The sequence below is a fragment of the Hydra vulgaris genome, chromosome 04 (assembly GCF_038396675.1).
Source record: "Hydra vulgaris chromosome 04, alternate assembly HydraT2T_AEP".
NCBI classification, from domain to species: Eukaryota; Metazoa; Cnidaria; class Hydrozoa; order Anthoathecata; family Hydridae; genus Hydra; species Hydra vulgaris.
This window is the reverse complement of record NC_088923.1, coordinates 1000684-1023958: the sequence shown is the minus strand read 5'-3', so window position 1 is coordinate 1023958 and position 23275 is coordinate 1000684. Positions and strand designations below refer to the sequence as shown.

The 23275-nt window shown below is 25.9% G+C and overlaps 2 protein-coding genes across 2 annotated transcripts; both read left to right on the top strand.

Annotated features, from left to right (window-relative positions):
• The first annotated feature begins 956 nt into the window (after positions 1 to 956).
• Positions 957 to 1906, top strand: LOC136078935 (uncharacterized). Its single transcript, XM_065794744.1, has 2 exons — positions 957 to 1086; positions 1602 to 1906. Exons 1-2 carry the CDS (start codon positions 957 to 959, stop codon positions 1904 to 1906), a joined length of 435 nt encoding a protein of 144 aa, XP_065650816.1.
• A 215-nt stretch (positions 1907 to 2121) lies between these two features.
• Positions 2122 to 5575, top strand: LOC136078934 (uncharacterized). Its single transcript, XM_065794743.1, is given in 8 exon segments — positions 2122 to 2249; positions 2294 to 2460; positions 3115 to 4115; positions 4240 to 4440; positions 4602 to 4790; positions 4955 to 5132; positions 5305 to 5473; positions 5475 to 5575. Coding segments are annotated over 8 exon segments (2106 nt in total). The 3' UTR covers positions 5548 to 5575.
• The last annotated feature ends 17700 nt before the right edge of the window (positions 5576 to 23275 follow it).

Sequence of the window (23275 nt, the reverse complement as noted above, 5' to 3'; positions counted from 1 at the left end):
TAATTTTTGAATTTTTGTGGGAAAAAAAAATTATATTTTGGTAAGTTTAAGTTTAAAATTATATTTACATATGTAACACATAAGATGCGTTTATATGTAACATATAAAATATATTTGTAACACACAAGTTTTGATTAATTGAATAAAATTTATTAATTTATAGCAACATGCGCATTGTAAAACGACATTGGACAATTTTTCAAAGATATTTTGTTGCGGATTTGGTAAATAGTGGCAAGACCAAGAGAGAAGTTATTAAACAGACTGGATTCTCTTTTCGAACTGTCGGCAACATTATAAAAAAGCATAATTTGAATGGGACTACAACTGATTTATCAGGAAGAGGCCGCAAAAGAAAAACATCTGCTGCTATTGATAAAAACATTATTTTACAAGGGAAGAAAAACAGATTTGAAGCTGCTCAATAAATTGCAGATAAAGTTAAAAACGACCACAAAATCATAATTTCAGCTCAAACTATCCAAAATAGATGTAGAGAGCAAGGATTTCATGGTAGTGTATGTCGCAATAACCCTATTTGACTCTAAGACATATGAAACAAAGGTTATTATTTGCAAAAAAGTATGCGGACAAGACAATCGAGTACTGGAAGAAAGTAATTTGAAGTGATGAATCCAAATTTAACCTGATCTCTTCGGATGGACAGTAAAAAGTCTGGCGAAAACAAGGTGAGGCATACAAATTGAGTTGCATGAGAGGAGCAGTAGAACACGGTGGTGGATATTTTATGGTGTGGAGATCAATAGCTTGGCGAGGAGCTGGAAAATTGACTTTCATTGAATCAATTATGAACGCTAGTTCGTATATAGACATTTTAAAGCAAATTTGAAACCCTCCGCTCGTAAATTTAGATTTGGAAACAACTTCGTCTTTCAACAGGACAATGACTCAAAACATACTGCCATAGCAACAATTGCTAAAAAAATAATATCAATATGATGGAATGTTTTACCCAGTCCCCCGATCTTTATCCGATTGACCCTTTGTGGTACAATCAAAAACGGAAAATTGGAGATCGAGCTTACAGAAGGCAAAATTCTCGAAAAGCAGCAATAGTCGAAGCGTGTGAGAAAATCACTCAAGAAGAAACCAAATCTCTTGTGGTATCGATACCTCGACGTCGGCAAGCAGTTATTCTGGCAAAGAATAACTGCATGCCGACGTCGAGGTATCGATTATTTAGTATGTCAATAATAAATATTGACATACTTAATTTTTTGTCTAAATACTAATTTTTTTGTCTAATTTTGGATTTTTTTTTATTTGTGTCTTTATTTTTTTTGCTAGAAAATACTTGATCAATATAAGTTTAGTTGGTATTTATACGTCATATAAACTTATATTTGACAATTTTCGAATAGAATACTTCAATATAATGCTGTTTTCAAATAGTTCATAGTTTTTTCCTTTAAAAACAAAAATCAACTACCGTTATTTAAACATTTTATACAAATTTTTTCAAAAAAAAAAAGTTTGTGCCATTTATTTTTTTGCTTACTGTACAACAAATATTTTTAAGTACAACAAATATTTTGTACTGTACAACAAATATTTTTAGATTTAATGTAATATAATAATAGTAATAACTGGCAGAAAGCTATGGAACGCCAAAGCTGCCTTAAGTGCGTTAAGTTCATTATGCGATGTCCTCACTACCTTATTTACTGTGATTATTGCATTATACGTTGTGGTGATTACATTATATGCTGCGCTAACTACATTATACGCTGCGTTAACTACATTATACACTGCACTGACTACATTATACGCTGTGCTAACTACAATATACGCTGTGCGTACTACATTATATGATGTGCTAACTACATTATACGCTGCGCTGACTACATTATATGATGTGCTAATGCATTATATGATGTGCTACTAGATTATATGATGCGTTCATTACATTATATGATGTAGTACTGCATTATATGAAGTGCTTCTACATTGTGGGTTATGCTCACTCTATTATATGATGCGCTCATTGCTTTATAAGATGTGCTCACTTCATTATGTGGTCATTCTTTATACGGAGGAGATTTAAAGGAGGGTGAAATCTAGAAAAGAGGGGTTTTTATTAAATGTATTTAAATTTTAAAAATGGCATACTTTGTCGCAGATAATGAGATAGTTGATGTTTTAACAAATATTGGTTTACAAAATCTCATTAACGGATTTAAAACAGAAAGATTTGATATTTTGTCAGTTTTAGCTGCATCTGATGAGGAGTTATCACACTTGGTGATAAAATCAGACTTAGAGATTCTTGTAGAAACAAGCAGCAACAACAAGCAAGAAAATGTACCTTGTCATCGAAAGACGATGTAAATCAAAATAAAAATTTCACTTTTTCACCAGCATTAAATCTCGGAAAATTTCAAGCAAGGGTATCTGAAAGAGATCGTTTGTTCAGAGGAAGAAGAATGAGAGGGAGTAAAGGTATTTTTCAAGAATATTAAGTTAAAACTATGTAGAATTTGTAACTAGTTACATATAGTTACTTTAGTTAACTATAAATTAACAAAAAAAAAATTTAGTTTAATAAAAGTTATTATTTAACAAATTAATTGAATTTTTAAATTGGCTAACACTGACAGCGTCTATTGCAAAAGACACTGTTTACAATATTGTTAATAATAACATTAATGTTTTGTTAACATTTTGAATAATCAAAAACAAGTAACATGTTACTTGTTTTTGATTAATCAAATTGTCCATTTTTCAAGTTCTTTTGGTAAATTTACTTTTTACTTTTTTGGTAAATTTACTTTTTACTGTAATATTTAAAAATTTTGCAATTAATATTTTTTCATGTTAAATTTCGAAAATCTACAATAAGAATAACCTTTTAAAAAAAAAAAAAAGAAAAAACTTTAAAGTTTTATTATTAGAATTTAAAAATTGTCTATAAAAGCTACAAACATTGTGTTTTAACAAATTATTATAGATTCTTAGTTTTTTAATTAACATCTAATTGTCAAATATTTATTCTACACTTGTGTAAATGATTTTGAGATTATATTTTATGTTTTTGATTTAAAATTATACACAGTTAGTAGAAGAAACCTGAAAAAATATTTCTAATATATTAAGATGCTCGTCTCAAAGCAGAAGAAGAGAGGAGAAGAAATTGGACTGTTAATTTTATGTGTATGGCAAATATGTATGCTACTAAAATTCCTACTACTGACCAAAAAATAGTTTTACAAAAAGCAGGCCTTGGGTATAAAAAAATTAAGCTTGAAATAAATGACAATGAAGAAGCTGTTTACAGTAAAATTGTTGAAAATTTTCCACAAGTTAAAGAATCTGGTGGAATTGAGTTAATGGCTTGTTTAGCGAATTCTCGAGATTTAGTATTATTAAACTGTAGTCTTGCTGCAAAAGAAATTAAATTAAGTATGGGCGGAGGCCAAGGAAAAGTGTATATTAGACCAATACAAAAGTCTTTGTCGACTATATCAATAAATGAAGAGCTTATAGTTACTTTAAAGAACAAGTGTTTGAGTTGTGGGAAAGATTTCCTCTTAAATGAGTTAAGAAGTCACATACAGATTTGCTTTAATGTTAGCAGTGACGAAAATGATGATGTTTTTGAACTTCCTCTGTTTTCTCCATTCAAAGACAATGACAATTGTAATATTTTAAATAATAATTTTACGCAACAAAATTGTTTTTCAATGCAACCTTTACCCCAGTATGAGCAGCCAGAGTATGAATCACCAAATGTGAATTTGTTTTTACCCATTTTGGAATCTAAACAAGACATAAATGAGAGTGATCTATCTATTTCTTCAATAAACAGTGATAAAAATGTAGATTTTTTTAAAGAAGATTTAGATACAAAGATAGAGAACATTATCCAATACTGTCATGAGAAAAATATTTCAGAAAATCCTGTTGAAATATTGCGATATATGCAAAAAAAGTTGATCACTGGAAGGCCTCTTGAAATCACAGACCTTGCTGTTTGTCCAGATGGAGAGACATCTTTTATTCTTGCTGATCGTTCAAATATATTGGCGACTGCGTTCGAAGAGTTGCTGGATATTAAAAATAAATTAATTACTCTGGAAGTACAATTTTATAATGAGGTAACTCTTATAACATTAATTATATCATTAAAAATGATTTCATTTGTATAATAAAATAGTTTTTGATGATTTATTTTTGATATAATAATTAGAAGAACAATTTTTTAAAAGTTCATAAAATAAGGATGCGAAAGATTTTGGAGGTCTCAGGAAAGAGTTCTTTGAAATTGTTTTACGAAAGATTAGGGAAAAATATTTTGACAATGGAATACTCGATTCATTCCCTGAAGTTTATTATGCAGTTGGTTTAGTATTTTGTACGACTTTAATTATTCTAGCATTGTTTATTTGTTTATGTAAAAATTTATGTATAAACTATGCATGTGTAACATGCATTTAAATTTTTTATAAAACTAAAAAAAATATATTCATAAATATTTTTTTCTACAACTTTAGAATTACTTGCGTGCATATACACATTTAAATGAGTTATATAACAGTTATATAAATTGAATTATATAGATATATAACATTTAACTATTTTGAATTGTTAAAAAAAGATGTTGTATAACTTTTTTGTATTATTTTTTCATCACAGGTTTTTCTATATTGCAGAATGGTAAACTTCCAAAATTTCTATGCAAAGTCAGATTAGATGAGATTTTTTATGCCACTGCGCCGAAACCCTGCTATAATGAAATGCGATCTGCCTTTAAAGAGTTTGGAATATACCAAGTAAGAAACAGCTGTGTTACTGATTGTTTTGCTATAGCAAAACAATCAGTAACATTGCTGTTTAATATTATGATGTTTTACATTGTCTGATAATATCCCAAATGTTTTTATTGCACTTAATTTTTTTTTATACATTTATTGTAGTTGTTTGATTTGGTTTATAGATTGCTCATTCTCTACCAGCCATCTTGCAGCTTTTTAATTTTTGTGATGTAGAAAAACTGACATTCAAGCGATTGTCAACACTTTTAAAGCCATCATTCGCAGAAATAGGATCAAATGATTACGTGTTTCAATCTAAAATATATGCTAAGTTTAACAAGTACCTTCGAGAAGCTGCTTGTAAGTATTTTAGTATATGTTGGTTATTATATTAATATCGATTAGTTTATGCTGGTAAGTATATTAGTATACATTTTTAATACCAGTTTTAAATAGTTTCTTAATTATGTAATTCATTATTATTTATTCATTGTGCAAATTACACTTCATTTATTTAAAATTTTTTTTAAAGCTGGTAGAAGAAACGGCGTTACTTTAGAAAGGGTTTTACAATTTGTGACTGGGGCAGAAGCAGAACCTGTGTTAGGATATGAACTCCATCCATCCATTTCATTTATTGGTGCTGAAAATGGTTGGATTCCGACTTCAAATACATGTTCCAGTGTATTAAATCTACCAAGGCCTTCCATCGAAAATAAGATTAATTAGAATTTATGACTATGCATTTAATAATGCCTTTTTTGGCATTTTGTAAACTTTTTTACCAAAAATGTTTTAAGTGTTAATGTTTTTCTTTGTTGAGCTTTATAACTTTAAATTGTTTTGAAAAAATTAAAATTGTTATGTAGATTTCCTAGTGAAATTAAATTTAAAAAAATTAAAATTGTTATGTAGTTTTCATAGCGAAACTAAATTTGAAAAATAGTTCGATTTTGTTATGTAAATTTTCAAATTGGTCGGCCATCAAAAAGTGGGGTTAATAGTTCTCCACCTTAGGTAAAAATATTCACAAAAATTATTAAAAAGTATTTGATTAGGATTAACATAATTAGTTATAAAATAGTTTAACTATATCTCTAGCTCTTGTATACATAGTTATACCAGAATCAACGTCAAATAAAGATTTAGGGACTTTATCTAGTTCCAAGTATAACAGTGCTTGGCCTATATCGGGTGCTTCAAATATCGGACGTTGATCAGAATTGAAATATTCATGAAGAACTCCTTCCGTGCCGTAGTTTTCAAACTCGTTATTGTTAAGTTTAATACTCATTGGATTATTGAGTTGTCCACTCACCCAAAGTTTTAAGGGTGATGTCTTAATTGTCTGCATACGATGGTTTGCCCAAGCGCGTCTCCATATATCAATAATTTTTTCAAGAAAAACGTAGTGTAATGCGAACAAATCTGCATTGGAAGAATCGAGTATGTAACAATCTTCCATGTAATAAAATAGCTCGTAATAGTAGCTTAATACACCAGAAAAAACGTCTCTCCACAATCTTTCTATTCTTTGATTATGAGTACTCTTACCGGTTAGCATACTTCCTCTACATTCTCCACGATTTGCAATCATGTAATCTGCAATACGCACATTTTCCATACCTTTGTTTGATCTTACTCTACTTGGCAACCCAAATTCATTAACACCTTTTAAAAAGCAATTAAATACGGTGTTAGCTTTGTTGTTGGTTGAACACCCAAGGGCAACTGGCAAACGACTAAAACCATCTATAACTCCTGTTATTATAAAATACCAACGTACTAACTTATGATTCGTATCAACGCGCCATAGATGATTTGGCCCTTTTACATTGTAGATTCTGCGATGAAGACTTTTTTTCTTTCGCTCTTGGTTTCCTAAATTGTCTACTCTTAATATTGATTTTCGCAATACCGATCTTCGGACACTTATGCCTTGACCTTTTAATATTTGGTTAAGCATTCTTTCTCCACATTTTGGAAACTCGTTTGTTAATAAAGCTACTCGCGAATCAAGATCATCGTTTGTAATATTAGAAAAATTATACTTTTTGAGATTGTAATCGTACATTCGACGGTAAACAGTTCTCTCAGCAACATTTAGAAGTCTAGAAATGTCTTTAATTGTAAAATCTTCTTCTAAGAGATTCTCTAACACGTGACAAGGTATTTCAAACTTTAAAGGTCCTCCACGTTCACTTGGATACTTATTAAGTAGTTTCGTATTATAGATTGAACATTTAACTTTTAATTCCATTACTTTTTGCTTGTTTGATACATCTAATACTTCAAAGTCTCTCATAGACAACTTTAAAATCAGATCAATAGTTATCTTTTCCCGTTGAAAGTTTGTAATCAAATGAGAAAGTCCAAGATCTTGCATTACTCTCTTTAGTTGATGGTCTGCCATTTTATTAATTATACGTGTAATCTATAAAGTATCAAAACTTTATAAAATAGTGATCACATCATATCATGATGTAAGTACGTTATATAATGTAGGGCGCACATTATATAATGTAATAGCACATCATATGATGTAGTGAGCACATCATATAATGTAGTGAGCACATCATATAATGTAGTGAGCACATCATATAAAGTAGTACGCACATTATGTAATGTAGAAGTACATCATATAATGCATTAGCACATCATATAATGTTGTGAGCACATCATATAATGTCGTGAGCAGCTCGTATAATGTAGTAAGCACAGCGTATAATGTTGTTAGCGCAGCCTATAATGTAGTTAGCGCAGCGTATAATGTAGTTAGCGCAGCGTATAATGTATTTAGCGCAGCGCATAATGTAGTTATCGCACCGCATAATGCAGTTAGCGCAGCGTATAATGTAATCACCACATCGTATAATGCAATGAGCGCATTATATAATGTAGTCACCACACCGTATAATGCAATAAACACAGCAAATAATGCAGTGAGCACATCACATAATGAACGGAACGCACTTAAGGCAGCTTTGGCGTTCCATAGAAAGCAACCCGTAATATGGGTTACGGTCGGTCTGTTACTTAATTTATTAAAACAAACGCCTTCAAATTAAAAAATTAAACCATCTGTAAAATTAAAATAAATTAATTTACCAATTATTTAACGTTATTTGAGTATTTTACAACTGTCATAGGTCATATCAGTGTATGGCAAAACCATTTTCCTAGACATTACTAAGTTCAACACAATACGTTTTTAGTTACTGACACAAAATAATAACACTTCATTATGCCTTAAATTGACGAAAGATTAAAGATAAACCCTTGTTATATTTTTTATAACATGAACTTTAATTAATAAAATTAATATTAAGTGAACGTAAATTATTTATGAGTTATTAATTTTTTGGTATCCCCTTGATACATGTTTCTTTAAAAAAAGAAATTGTCTTTAAAACGATAAATGCACACAACTAAATAAATTTATGATAAATAACTAAGCAATTGAGTAAAAATACGTTTCAAACAAATAAAAGTCGATTTACAATCAAACTTGTGTATAACAAATTGTAAAAAGTATGTAAACTTTGATCTTTTGATTGCGTCATATGACAAACCTAAAATAAAAATTGTAACAGATGAGTAGACATAAAAGAAAAACAGAACAAAACAAAAAAAAACAACAGGAATACAATTTACCTGCTTTTCGGTAACCTGTTGTCATACTTAAACTGCTGTCATGATGCAACTTGTCGGTGTTGTTTTATGACGTTATTTCACGTTGGCTTTTAGTAAACTTTAGTTAAATTTAAGACATTACAATTGATTTAAAATATTTTAACTAAAAAGCAAAAAAACAAATGCTTCAAGGAACCAAACTAAAAACATTAAAGATAAAAAATCAAATAGATATAAATAAGTTGCATTTATATAGCTAAATAGTCTTCCCTTATAGTTAATTTTAAAAGCAGTGTTTTCAATAAATTAAACTACCAATTCATTATTTTTAACAAATAGAATGTAGCATCATATTATGATAATTTGGTAGTGAATCAATTTAACTATATTTAAGTTTAATTGGTGAAAAACAAATAAAATTTCAATTAAAAAAGACAAAAACAAACCAAATATACAACAGTATATTATAAAAAATTACAAATTAAAAAAATAAAATTACAAAATTAAAAAAATAAATAAGTCACCGAAGAAAAAACGGCAACAAAAAAGTTATAAATATCTTCACTGATAGAAGGCATTTACAACCTTTTGGTTGCTGTTTTTTCTTCGGTATCTCCCAACACCCCGGTACGGATGAGCCCTCCATTTAAAGGATGGCTCAGCCTTTACTTTGCCACTTATTGAAGGACCTTTCCGGAGAGGCCCAGGGTGTTGGGAGCGATATCTTTGATATTACTCAAATGTTAACGACTCTAAAATTACAAACAGAAGGATATAATAAAATTTTAAAATATTTACAATTTTTTTTAATCAAAATATAAAGCTTAACCTCACCATTTTCACAGGATGAACAGGATGCTGAAAATAAATTAAAAAAAAGTAAATTAAAAAGAGATAAATTTGTGAGATATTTAATTTTAATAAAAATATGAGTAAAATGCAAACAGTTTAAAAATGTCATATTTATATTAAATAATACTTTTACCTATTGCACATATTTCTCCGTAAAAAATATATAAAATTTACAAAACAGCCCTACCAGTTATGCAACTACCAGACACTAAAGACAAAAAATATACCTTAGAATAATTGATAGAATTATATTTACATATAAATAAATATATAACTATAATTATTTTACCTATTCTTTTTATTATATATTATTATACCTGTATATTATTATACCTATATATATATTATTATACCTGTATATTATTATACCTATATATATATTATTATACCTGTATATTATTATACCTATATATATATTATTATACCTGTATATTATTATACCTATATATATATTATTATACCTATTCATTTCTTCCATGAAGTTGTCTAAAGTAAGAAAAAAGATAACTGAAGCTAAAACTAATAAAAACTAAACTAAAATTAACTATAAACTAAACCAAAACTAAAAAACTAAAATAAACTTTAAATTTTAATATCTGTACCTCAGAAGACAAAGGTTGGTTATCCAGTTTTTTGTGAAAATGAGTTATGTATGAGACCTTTTTAGTATCTACATAGGTAAAAAGACTGTTTTCCTGCAACAATATGAAACAAAGTTTGGTCAATATAAAGGGTCTGGTGTCCCCACAATGTTCAAAGGAAAAACGTCTTTAGTTCAAAAATGACGTTTCACTTTTTTATTTAACTTTTTATTTTTGTCAAAATTATATTTCATGTTCCTCAAAACAAATTAATTAAAACATAAATTTAACCATAAGGAATAAAAAAGCCAATGAAGACTAATTATTTTACTATTTACTCTCTCCTGGACTATTTCTAAAATGTGACAACTGACTTGGACTACTGAGTGTACAGATATAAATGCTTTATTTATTTAACTATACTAATCACATAATTTATACTTAGTTTTTTTTCCAACTCTCCTAAAAAAAAAAAAAATAAAGCCTAAGTATTTGAAGTTTTAAAATTCCAGTTACAGTACAAATAGACAAATTCCTATTAACAATTATCTAATAGCAAAAACACTGACTTATTTCAGTCTCCAATTCTGTGTCTAAGCAATAAAAGCACTTAAATGTATAGACGTTAAAATATCTACTTAACTTTTAACAAAATAAATTCACTAAACTTAAGTAACTAATACCTTTATTAGCTCTCCCTTGATCAACTAAAGAAAATAAATTTTAATTAAACTAACTTGATGTAAAATAATAAGAAGCTGTCTTACTGAGAATTTTAAATTTCTTCTCTATTATTGACAATATAATTTTAAGTAATACATAAGTTCTTGAACTTATTGTATACAATTATAAAAACCTAGTGTTTTACTTTTAAGTCAACAACAATATTTTAAAAAACATTTTAGCTACATTATAAAAAAAATAAAAATCCTTTTAAACATGCTACCTCTCTCTTCATTGTTGTCAACTAAACAGAAAAAAAAACAAGCAACTGATAGTAAATTTTTACTTTGGTAGTAGGTTATTAAATAGATTAAATATATACTGTTGGTTAAGTTTCTTTTTTAATTTTTTTTTTTTTTTTTTTTTTTCTTTAGTTCTTCTTCAAAGGCGAGTTGGTAAGTTAGGCATACTGTTCTTAGTTTAGTTTGTAATTTAGTATAAACTATTAATATTTTAATAAAATCAAACTTACTTATTACTTTATTGTTATTTACAAAAATTAGGACGCTATTAAAATGTTTTGAAAGTGTTTTACCTATGTGAAAAACTGCCAAAAGAAAATTATTCAGTTACCGGATAATGAGATTGATGAAGCTAAATGAAAATGATACTTATTCCTTGTTTTTTTTTATTAAATAAAAATCAGAAAAGTAACAAACCCCAAAATGACAAAAATTATTAAAGTACATTATATAAACATAGAACAAATGTAGTGATAGTGGATTTAATCCAAAAATAGAAAGAACCTTTAGAAAAAAGCTTACTGCTTTTAAATCTACAAAAATTTCCAACTTTCATTTTTTTATCTACATTTATCTATAATAAAATATGAGTTAATGAGTTAACATTATTTAAAGTTGATGCATTACTTTAAAATCTTTATATACACCTGCTGCCTGTTACACAATTAAAACAATTTAAGGCGCCATAGTAAACTAATTTAAGTCATTAAGGCATAATGAAATTAAATAAAAAATTGATAACATCAAAAAGTATATTCATATATGCAGTATTAAGTTCTGTTTTTTAGCAAATATCTCACATTATATAAAATCCCGGGATCCCGGGATTTTATTTACTTCAATCCCGAATTCCCGGGATCGTAATTCATGCCTGAGATTGCAATCCCTAGTCGCAGAGCAACAGGAATTTTATTGGTCTGCTTGAGTTGATTGCTCAGTTTAATCCTTTATAGGCCAAACACATAAAAAATTATGGTGACAGTGTTTTTGGAAAAACAAACTACCTCTCAAAGAATACATGTAAAGAGTTAACTGTTTTGATGGCAAGAAAAGTTTTGCAATCAATCAGCGACGATGTTTTAAAATCTAAGTATTAGGGATTATCAGTAGATTCAACACCTGATGTGAGTCACAAAGATCAACTATGTGTGATCTTGAGGTACATTGATTAAACTTCTAATGAGCCTATTAAAAGATTTGTCAACTTTATTCACATCGATAATCACACCGGGGAAAATGTAGCAAATGCAATCTTGGACTTTTTAAACGTAAAATTGAACTTGGAAATCAGCAACTGCAAAAGCCAGTCTTATGATAACTCAAGCAATATGACTGGAAAATATAAAGGAATGAAAACTAAAATTTTGGAGTTAAATAAGCTGGCAAAATTCTTGCCATGTTCAGGCCATTCTCTCATCTTGGTAGGAGAGGCTGCTGTAGATTGCTGCATCGAGGGAATCACTTTTTTTGGTATTGTTCAAGAACTGTAAAATTTTTTCTCTGCCTCTACAAAGTTGTAGAGTGTTTTGGAACAGTTTGCAAGTAGTTCATTGAAATCAATATCAAATAGTCGATGGAAGGCTCATGCTGACTTGGTCAAAACCATTAACCAGAACTACAATAAATTAATGGAAGGATTAGTCAAAATCAATGAATGTGAAAGATTTGAAACAAAAAACAAGAGTTACGGCTGGAAATTTACTATCGAAAATGGAAACTTTTGAATTTGCTTTACAAACCATTAATATAGGATCAAATTTTGCAACGAATGAATGCTGTTTCCAAATCATTGCAAAGTGCAACTATTACTCTAGATACATGTGCTGAACTTTATTCATCTCTTGGAGATTATCTTCTTGGATTAACTAACACATTCGATTTAATAGAACAAAATTCAAAATTGCTGTTTCCAGACAAAGATTATTTACAAAAGTGACGCCGTAATAAGAGAGTGCTACTTGGTGAAAACCGGTCAGAAGAACCTTAACTAAGTCCACGTAAAGAGTTTAAGACAAACGTTTTTTTAAAAGCTATCAACAATCTTACTACAAATTTAAAAGAAAGAGGTCAATGCTATCAGGAATTGAATGACAAAGTTGTATTTTTTATAGACACGAGAATCAACAAAGATAAGCTGAAGACATGTGTTAATTGTCTGGTGGAAGACTACACGGAAAATATTGATAATAATTTATATGCAAGAATTGAACATCTACATATGTATTTGAAAGAACATTTTAATACTCAAGTTCCTGAATTGTCTCATTTGTTTTTGTACAAACTTATAAAGGAAAAACAAATAAAGGCTACATTTCTAAATATTGAAATCATTCTTAGGATTTTCATATGTTTCATGATATCCAACTGCTCTGAGAAAGGTCATTTTCAAAATTAAAATTAGCAAAAATGATTTGCGATCAACTATGTCACAAAAAACGTTAAAATATTTTGCATTATTATCAAGCAACGCTGACAAAATGAAGTCAATTATTATAGATTCATTGATTAAAGATTCAGTTAATGAAAAATAGAGAAAAAAGATTATGTAGATTTTAAAAACTATAAAAAAAAAATTGAAAATTTTAAAAATCTACATAATCTTTTTTCTCGTTTTTTTAACGTAAAATTTAACGTAACTAAAAAAACTTTTAGTTACGTTAAACTAAGATTATATTTTTTTCAACTAACATATAACTTCTAAATATGGGGCCGCAGGCTTTTTTTTGGCCTAGGGCCCTTAAAACTGTAAATCCGGCTCTGCGAGTAACATTATTATTGTTAAAGCTGAATAATAATAAAATGTAATAGAATCTTACAAATTGTGATCTTCTCTAATCTAAGAGCACATTTAAACTTAAAATTTATTAAAATCCATATCTTTTTATGTTTATATACATAAGTTGTTTATTAAAAATATTAAACAATATTTATTTACATCAATTATTTTAATTTTACAAAAAATTTAGACTACAATGCACAAAACTATTTAAGTAAGTAATCAACAAATTACTGATTGTAATTTGTTGATCACTTTCATGTCAACAAATGACAGTTAGTTTTCTATGCTAAATACATAAAATATATATCGAATATAAAATAAATCCAATATAAAATAAATTAAAAGAATAGTAAACTTACTCAAATCATTACCAGTTATACTGTGTGAAGTGATTAAAAAATACTTAAGTTCTTTCCAATTGCACTAAAAAAATAGCTTTCAGCTCTTTCCAATTGCACTAAAAAATAAAACAAAACTTGCTTAGCTAAGTTATGTAAAAATGTATTGAATAAGTAAACACAAAGAAAAAGACATCTTATATGAATCGAATATCAATGCATTCATAGATTATTGTTAATGGCAATAAGGGCATAGAAGAAGTCGTTTAATAAGGGCATAGAAGTAGAAGTGCTAAAAGTAATACCATATAAGCTATACCTACATTTATAGATTCAGTCATTCTCAAACACAAAATGCGTACATATAAATTATTATATTATAACATATATATATATATTTATATATTAGAATATAATAACCTTTATGTATGTATGTTTTATATATATATATATATATATATATATATATATATATATATATATATATATATATATATATATAAATAAAACATGCATATATAAAGGTTATTATATATATATATATATATATATATATATATATATATATATATATATATATATATATATATATAAATAGTATGTTTACGTGTGTATTTATGTATGTATATAAATAATATATATATATATATATATATATATATATATATATACATACAGAAATATACACGTAAACATACTACTTTATACGCACACATACATTTTAATTGAATTTTAACTATTATTAATAGTTAAAATAGAGCTAAAACGTCGAATACATAATAAAATCATCATAAAGTAAATTAAAAACTCTAACAAATGTCAAATTTATATCTGAATCTGTAACTAATGGATAAAAGTAAAATATTTGTACTTTTCAGCGAAACGGTTAAATTAAAAGGTGAAGGAAAGTTTGAGTTTAAAAGTTTAATTAAAAGGCAAAAAAGCGTTTGAAAGTAAAAAATTTATAAATTGCTTCGTATAACACTAACGCGACAAAAGATTTACATAAAATATAATTATAAATACTTTGATACAACTTACGAAAAACTTTTACGATTCAAAAACACGCGGTATACAGTCGGTTAATGGTTGGCACGGAATGCCAATATTATTATCATTACTATTTTATAAACATCAATAAATACGGATTTCTCTTAATACGAAATTTCTTTTTTTTAAAGAAATTTTCGCTTGATTGTTGTGACCAGCGTCTTCAGCTAAAAAGTTTTTGTTTGATTTTGTTTACATCTTATTTTTTAAACGGCAGTTCTATTTTATGTCAATGAGATGATTTCATCTTTTCTGATGTAAATGCGCAAAAAATGGTGTCCAAAATTTTTTTGACACATATTGTCCTTCATCTAAATTGATACCATTTTGTTGAGGGGCATATTGGTGGTACTGTATTTCAAATGCCTCGCAAACTTTTTAATCAAACTTTTTAGCATCAACTTTTAGAGTTCTGCAACTGTTGCATTTGATTTGTTGTGTACAATATCTCATGTTTGTGGCTAATGCAGATCGTTTTGTTTTATTTCCTATTCTACTGTTTTTGTGTTGCTGCATGCGTGTTTTTATTTACATTTTTGTTTCACCTATATACATTTTGCAGCAATGACATTAAATAAGATACGCTCCTGGGTGGCTGTTCGTTTTTAGTTTGGATTTATTTCTTGATGTTAATATTGCCTCTAGGTTGAGGTTTGATTTGAAGACCTTTTTTATCCTGTCTTCCTAAACACCTTACGTAGTTTGGGAGGCAATATTGGTACCGAAGGTAATGAAATCGTTTGATGTGTACTGGTGATATTTTCAATGTTTTTGTTAGCCACTACTGCTTTTTTGGTCTTTTGTTTTATTTCTATTATGATTTTTATGTGATTGGATTATTTGTAGCTATTTTCAACAAATACTTGAATAAGGAATTTCAGTTCATTTTCTCTATGTTTCTGACTGCATACATTAAATGCTCTATGTACGAAACCCTTCAATATTCCATTTAAAATTTGTGGGTCATGGTTTAATGTTGCCTTAACTTGAATGTTAGTAATTGCATTATTTGTGTGTATTTTAAATTCATATTTACCATTTTTTTTATTTATTATGCATATGTCTAAAAAATTTAGTGTTATTTTGTCATTTTCGAATTCGATAATTTATTTTTGGATGTTGTTGATTAAGTAATGTCTTAAATTGATCAACCTGGGCATTGTTATGGACTCTAGCATGACTGTTATCTACGCAAAGTGACTTTAATTCAATTAGTGGGTTGGTTTACCGATAGGTCTTTCGTTTATGGTAGTTTTAGCCGAATCTTTTCTTTAACATCTTGAAAAAAGAGCACTTAAAACAGCCCTGAAAACCAAAAAACTTTATTATTAATTAAATATTTTTATTATTTAATTGTTTTTATTATTTTATTATTAATTACTTTTATTATTTTATCTTTATCATTATTAATTAATTATTATGAATTAAATTTAAAAGTCAAAAAAAGTAAAGAAGTGATTAAGATAAATCTTTACACTACTTTAGATTATGTTGTTGTTTAAACAACTTTAAACACAACAGGTTTTTAGCATTTTTATGATCAGTTCTTTACAACTTCTTGGTTCTTTTATATCCAGTTCTTCGCGTGATCTCCTAACTATTTTATTAATCAATTTTTCTAGCTTTCAGACAGCTAACCTCATCACTTTTTCGCATAATTTAACTGAATAACAGCTTGTTGCAAATCTATTTTTAGTTCCAGAAAAAAAAGAAATTATGCCGTAATTATGCAATTATTAGTACATATTTCTTCACTGAAATAAAAAATTACCTCATTTTTTTGGCACGTTTTCACAATTATTTTTTTATAACATTCTTAGTTATCAAAAATTCTTTAAGGATTTTCTCTTATTTTTCACAATGATTTGCTTAATTCAACATAATATACAAAATGACTACTGATGCGAATGTTTACGTTTCGCGTCAGAGCGACTTAATGTATGTATGTATGTATGTATGTATGTATGTATGTATGTATGTATGTATGTATGTATGTATGTATGTATGTATGTATGTATGTATGTATGTATGTATGTATGTATGTATGTATGTATGTATGTATGTATGTATGTATGTATGTATGTATGTATGTATGTATGTATGTATGTATGTATGTATGTATGTATGTATGTATGTATGTATGTATGTATGTATGTATGTATGTATGTATGTGTATGTATGTATGTATGTATGTAATTATGCATGTATGCTTTTGTTTGTAAATCAAACACAAAGAAAATGATATATTATGCTTTATTTATATATTGCCAAATCATAACTAGTTTTTAAAACAACATTTTAAAGTGTTTAACAAATTTATATCAAGTTCGAATTATATTTTTATTCATTTTTAAAGGTCAGGCCCATAAAACTAAAACACCAAGTTGTTTCCCCCGTGAAGAAAAAGATATTGATTTTATTATTGGTCTTATGTCAAATATTAAAAGACAAAATAATAAAATAGTCTTTACACAAAATGTGAATGCGACTTAGCTTTGTTTTAAAAGTAAGAGTATTGTGAAGTTTTTAAGTAAATGTTTAATTGGTGTCGTATTTTTTAAAATACGACACAAATTAAACATTTATTAAAATAACCAATCATATATTAATAGAAAATCACTTAACAAAAATTTTTTCCATTTGACACTGTGTTTCATCAACAAAGATTCATCAAAGATGAATTTCTGATGAATCTTTGTTGATGAAACACAGTGTCAAATGGAAAAAATTTTGTCAAGTGATTTCCTACTAATATATATATATATATATATATATATATATATATATATATATATATATATATATATATATATATATATATATATATATATATATATATATATATATTAAATTATTCTGAAGAAATCGGTTTATGAGTTCAAATGAAGAATATTATAGAGTATTAAAGAGTAAGCTATGTTAACATTTTTAAATTTTTTTCTTGTATTTTCAAAATATTTTTTCATTTTTGTTATTTTATTAAATTATTATTTTATGATGTTGTTTTATTGATGTAATTTCATTGATGTAATTTTATTAAATCTCTATGCTACCACATTATCTTAAAAGAACTGGTATATATTATTCATTCGAACTCAAAATCAGATATCTTCAGAATTACTTAAAAAATAATAATAACTCCTGTCAACTTTAAGCTGAACTTTCTTATCTTGCTAATTCCTATATATAAAACTATCGCCCATCTAAAGAAACTCGAAAAAAGCATGCAATTCTTAAAAATTTATATATATATATATATATATATATATATATATATATATATATATATATATATATATATATATATATATATATATATATTATATATTACGAATCCAAACTGTTTTTAATTTTAAACAAATTCTATATATGTACACGATTTTAATTTCTCTTTTTCCTGTTTATTATATTGCATATGTAAAAGATATTACTTTATTTTGATCACGATTAACTAAATAAGACGACTTTGTAATTACTAAAGATTAAAAAACATAATTAAAAAAAAAAAAAAATGTTTTTTTTGATTTTGTTTTTTTTTATTAGGTACTCTTTTTCTTCAGAATCAATAAAAGTTAAAAAAAATAACTTCGGTCACTTATAGGTTATTCAACAACTCGTCACTAAAAGATAAAAATAACAATTTGCAGAAACATTAGTTGTGAAAAAAGTTTGTAAACCATATATATATATATATATATATATATATATATATAAATATATATATATATATATATATATATATATATATATATATATATATATATATATATATATATATATATACATCTGTAGTGGCCTTCTTGGCCTTGAAGCGGTGAATAATAAAAAAAATATATATATATATATATATATGTAAATTTATATATATATATATATATAAATATATATATATATATATATATATATATATATATATATATATATATATATATATATATATATACATATACATATATATATATATTAGTATAAATCACTTAACAAAAATTTTTTCCATTTGACACTGTGTTTCATCAACAAAGATTCATCAGAAATGAATGATCAAATTAATAAAACTTCAATTTATACCAAAAAATAAATTACAGGAAGTTGCAAATGTCTTAACTACTGTAAATTTTCACACCTCTGTGGAATTTGCTGACACTATTATAAAAAGAATTCTTTAGAAATGATTACTTATGCTATTTTTTTAAAATGTTTATTTAAAAAGGGTAGTTAATGTAAATATTATTTGAACTCATTTATTTTTATAGTTTTTTACGAGAAACTTATTTTCGTGCCTACATTTAGAAATTAATTCCGATATTTTGTTTAACAAGCATTCTTGATTTGCATGTGTATTATTTCAAATCTTTCTATATATTTCTATAAATTTTTCTATATATTTTCTAAATATGGAAACTAATAATTTCACTTATTCGTTGAAAAATATACCTATACTAGATGAAAAAAGTTATACTATTTCTTTGATTGAAAAAGTTGAGCATTTTGATAAAAGAATTCGTTGGAAAGCCCATTTTTTCTTAAAACCAAATACAAAAACAGATGATACATTCAATAATAATGATAATTATGGATTTAAAACAAAAACTATCCCCTCTTTAATAACTGATTTAGAAATATTTGAAAATGACCTATTACATTTAATTAAAACAATAAAGTTTCACCCTATAAAAAACGATTTTCAAACAGAAATAAAGTTAGATATTAAAAAAATTAAATCAAACCCAAATATTTTGGTTTTTGCTGATAAAACAATTAATATTTACCAACTCACAACAGAAAACTATGAAAAAATTTTACGCGACAATATTACTAGTTCTTATGAAAAAGCCAGTAAAACTTTTGAAAAGGCAATTAATTTAGAAGCGCAAAGTATTGCTACAAAAATAAACCTTGATAATAGAATCGAATCAACTGCCCCTGCCCAAGCCTTCGTAACACTAAAAGACTATAAAAAGTGAGATTGGACATGTAAGCAAAATAAAATTGGACAAAATTAATAATATTCTTAGAAATAAATTAAATGTAAACCATATATATAGATATATATATATATATATATATATATATATATACATATATATATATATACATATATATATATATATATATATATATATATATATATATATATATATATATATATATATATATATATATATATATATATATATATTATATATTACGAATCCAAACTGTTTTTAATTTTAAACAAATTCTATATATGTACACGATTTTAATTTCTCTTTTTCCTGTTTATTATATTGCATATGTAAAAGATATTACTTTATTTTGATCACGATTAACTAAATAAGACGACTTTGTAATTACTAAAGATAAAAAAAAATAATTAAAAAAAAAAAAAAAATGTTTTTTTTGATTTTGTTTTTTTTTATTAGGTACTCTTTTTCTTCAGAATCAATAAAAGTTAAAAAAAATAACTTCGGTCACTTATAGGTTATTCAACAACTCGTCACTAAAAGATAAAAATAACAATTTGCAGAAACATTAGTTGTGAAAAAAGTTTGTAAACCATATATATATATATATATATATATATATATATATATATATATATATATATATATATATATATATATATATATATATATATATATATATATATATATATATATATATATATATATATATATATATATATATATACATCTGTAGTGGCCTTCTTGGCCTTGAAGCGGTGAATAATAAAAAAAATATATATATATATATATATATGTAAATTTATATATATATATATATATAAATATATATATATATATATATATATATATATATATATATATATATATATATATATATATATATATATATATATATATATATATATATACATATACATATATATATATATTAGTATAAATCACTTAACAAAAATTTTTTCCATTTGACACTGTGTTTCATCAACAAAGATTCATCAGAAATGAATGATCAAATTAATAAAACTTCAATTTATACCAAAAAATAAATTACAGGAAGTTGCAAATGTCTTAACTACTGTAAATTTTCACACCTTTGTGGAATTTGCTGACACTATTATAAAAAGAATTCTTTAGAAATGATTACTTATGCTATTTTTTTAAAATGTTTATTTAAAAAGGGTAGTTAATGTAAATATTATTTGAACTCATTTATTTTTATAGTTTTTTACGAGAAACTTATTTTCGTGCCTACATTTAGAAATTAATTCCGATATTTTGTTTAACAAGCATTCTTGATTTGCATGTGTATTATTTCAAATCTTTCTATATATTTCTATAAATTTTTCTATATATTTTCTAAATATGGAAACTAATAATTTCACTTATTCGTTGAAAAATATACCTATACTAGATGAAAAAAGTTATACTATTTCTTTGATTGAAAAAGTTGAGCATTTTGATAAAAGAATTCGTTGGAAAGCCCATTTTTTCTTAAAACCAAATACAAAAACAGATGATACATTCAATAATAATGATAATTATGGATTTAAAACAAAAACTATCCCCTCTTTAATAACTGATTTAGAAATATTTGAAAATGACCTATTACATTTAATTAAAACAATAAAGTTTCACCCTATAAAAAACGATTTTCAAACAGAAATAAAGTTAGATATTAAAAAAATTAAATCAAACCCAAATATTTTGGTTTTTGCTGATAAAACAATTAATATTTACCAACTCACAACAGAAAACTATGAAAAAATTTTACGCGACAATATTACTAGTTCTTATGAAAAAGCCAGTAAAACTTTTGAAAAGGCAATTAATTTAGAAGCGCAAAGTATTGCTACAAAAATAAACCTTGATAATAGAATCGAATCAACTGCCCCTGCCCAAGCCTTCGTAACACTAAAAGACTATAAAAAGTGAGATTGGACATGTAAGCAAAATAAAATTGGACAAAAATAATAATATTCTTAGAAATAAATTAAATGTAAACCATATATATAGATATATATATATATATATATATATATATATATACATATATATATATATACATATATATATATATATATATATATATATATATATATATATATATATATATATATATATATATATATATATATATATATATATATATATATATGGTTTACATTTAATTTATTTAAACAAGTCGATACATTATTAATGTATCGACTTGTTTCTCCGCGCAGCGGTCTTGTTCATCAAGGTTTGTGTTTCGGAGTTATAGAGTTGAGAGAGGGTTATAACCACTATTAAGTAGCCTCCTATCTGTAGTGGCCTTCTCGGCCTTGAGGAGGTGAATAAGAAAAAAAAAATATATATATATATATATATATAAATATATATATATATAAATATATATATATATATATATAAATATATATATATATAAATATATATATATATATATATATATATATGTGTGTGTGTGTGTGTGTGTGTGTGTGTGTGTGTGTGTGTGTGTGTGTGTGTGTGTGTGTGTGTGTGTGTGTGTATGTGTGTGTGTGTGTGTGTGTGTGTGTGTCTGTATATATATAACATATATGTTACTGTTACCCGCAGTACCAGGAATTATCTAAATGCTAATGTTTATTATATATATATATATATATATATATATATATATATATATATATATATATATATATATATATATATATATATATAATTTTTTTAAAAACTTCTTTTTATGGATTAACTTCTTTTTGTTAAAAATATATTCATTTTTACAATATTTCAAGGGAATATAGATACCCTCGTTATTAAGTATATTAAAAACCGTAATGAAAAATAATATTATACAAAACCGTCTAAATTTACAAAACAATGTTCTTTTTAAGAGCTTCTTTTTGAGAGTTTTTCAAGCGAGTTTTTTGTGACGTAAGAATTTGAACATGGTTTCCAAAATGAAGTCGTCACATAATCGCCATCATCCCGGTTAAGACCATTGTCGTGAAAGGTACTTTCGATGTGTTGTATTTCCAACGCTTCCCTAACTTTCCTATTAAAACTATTTATTTCTATTTTTAATGTATTGCGGCCATTCCAGTGGAAATTTCCTTGGCAAGTTTTGGAATGTTCAGCTACAGCTGAATTTTTCCCTTTACCTTGTTATGCACTTGTTTGATGCAATTATATCCGAGACGGTATCTTCAGTCCAGTTTCACCAACATAACATTTGCCACAAGAGCACTGCCAACCTAACCAATACATTAAACTATCTTGATGTTTCAGTTACCAACAATAAAACCGTTTGTTTTGTAAAAATAAATATATTTTTAACAATTTTTTTTTTTTTTTTTATTAAATTTTCCAATTTTGGTTACAAT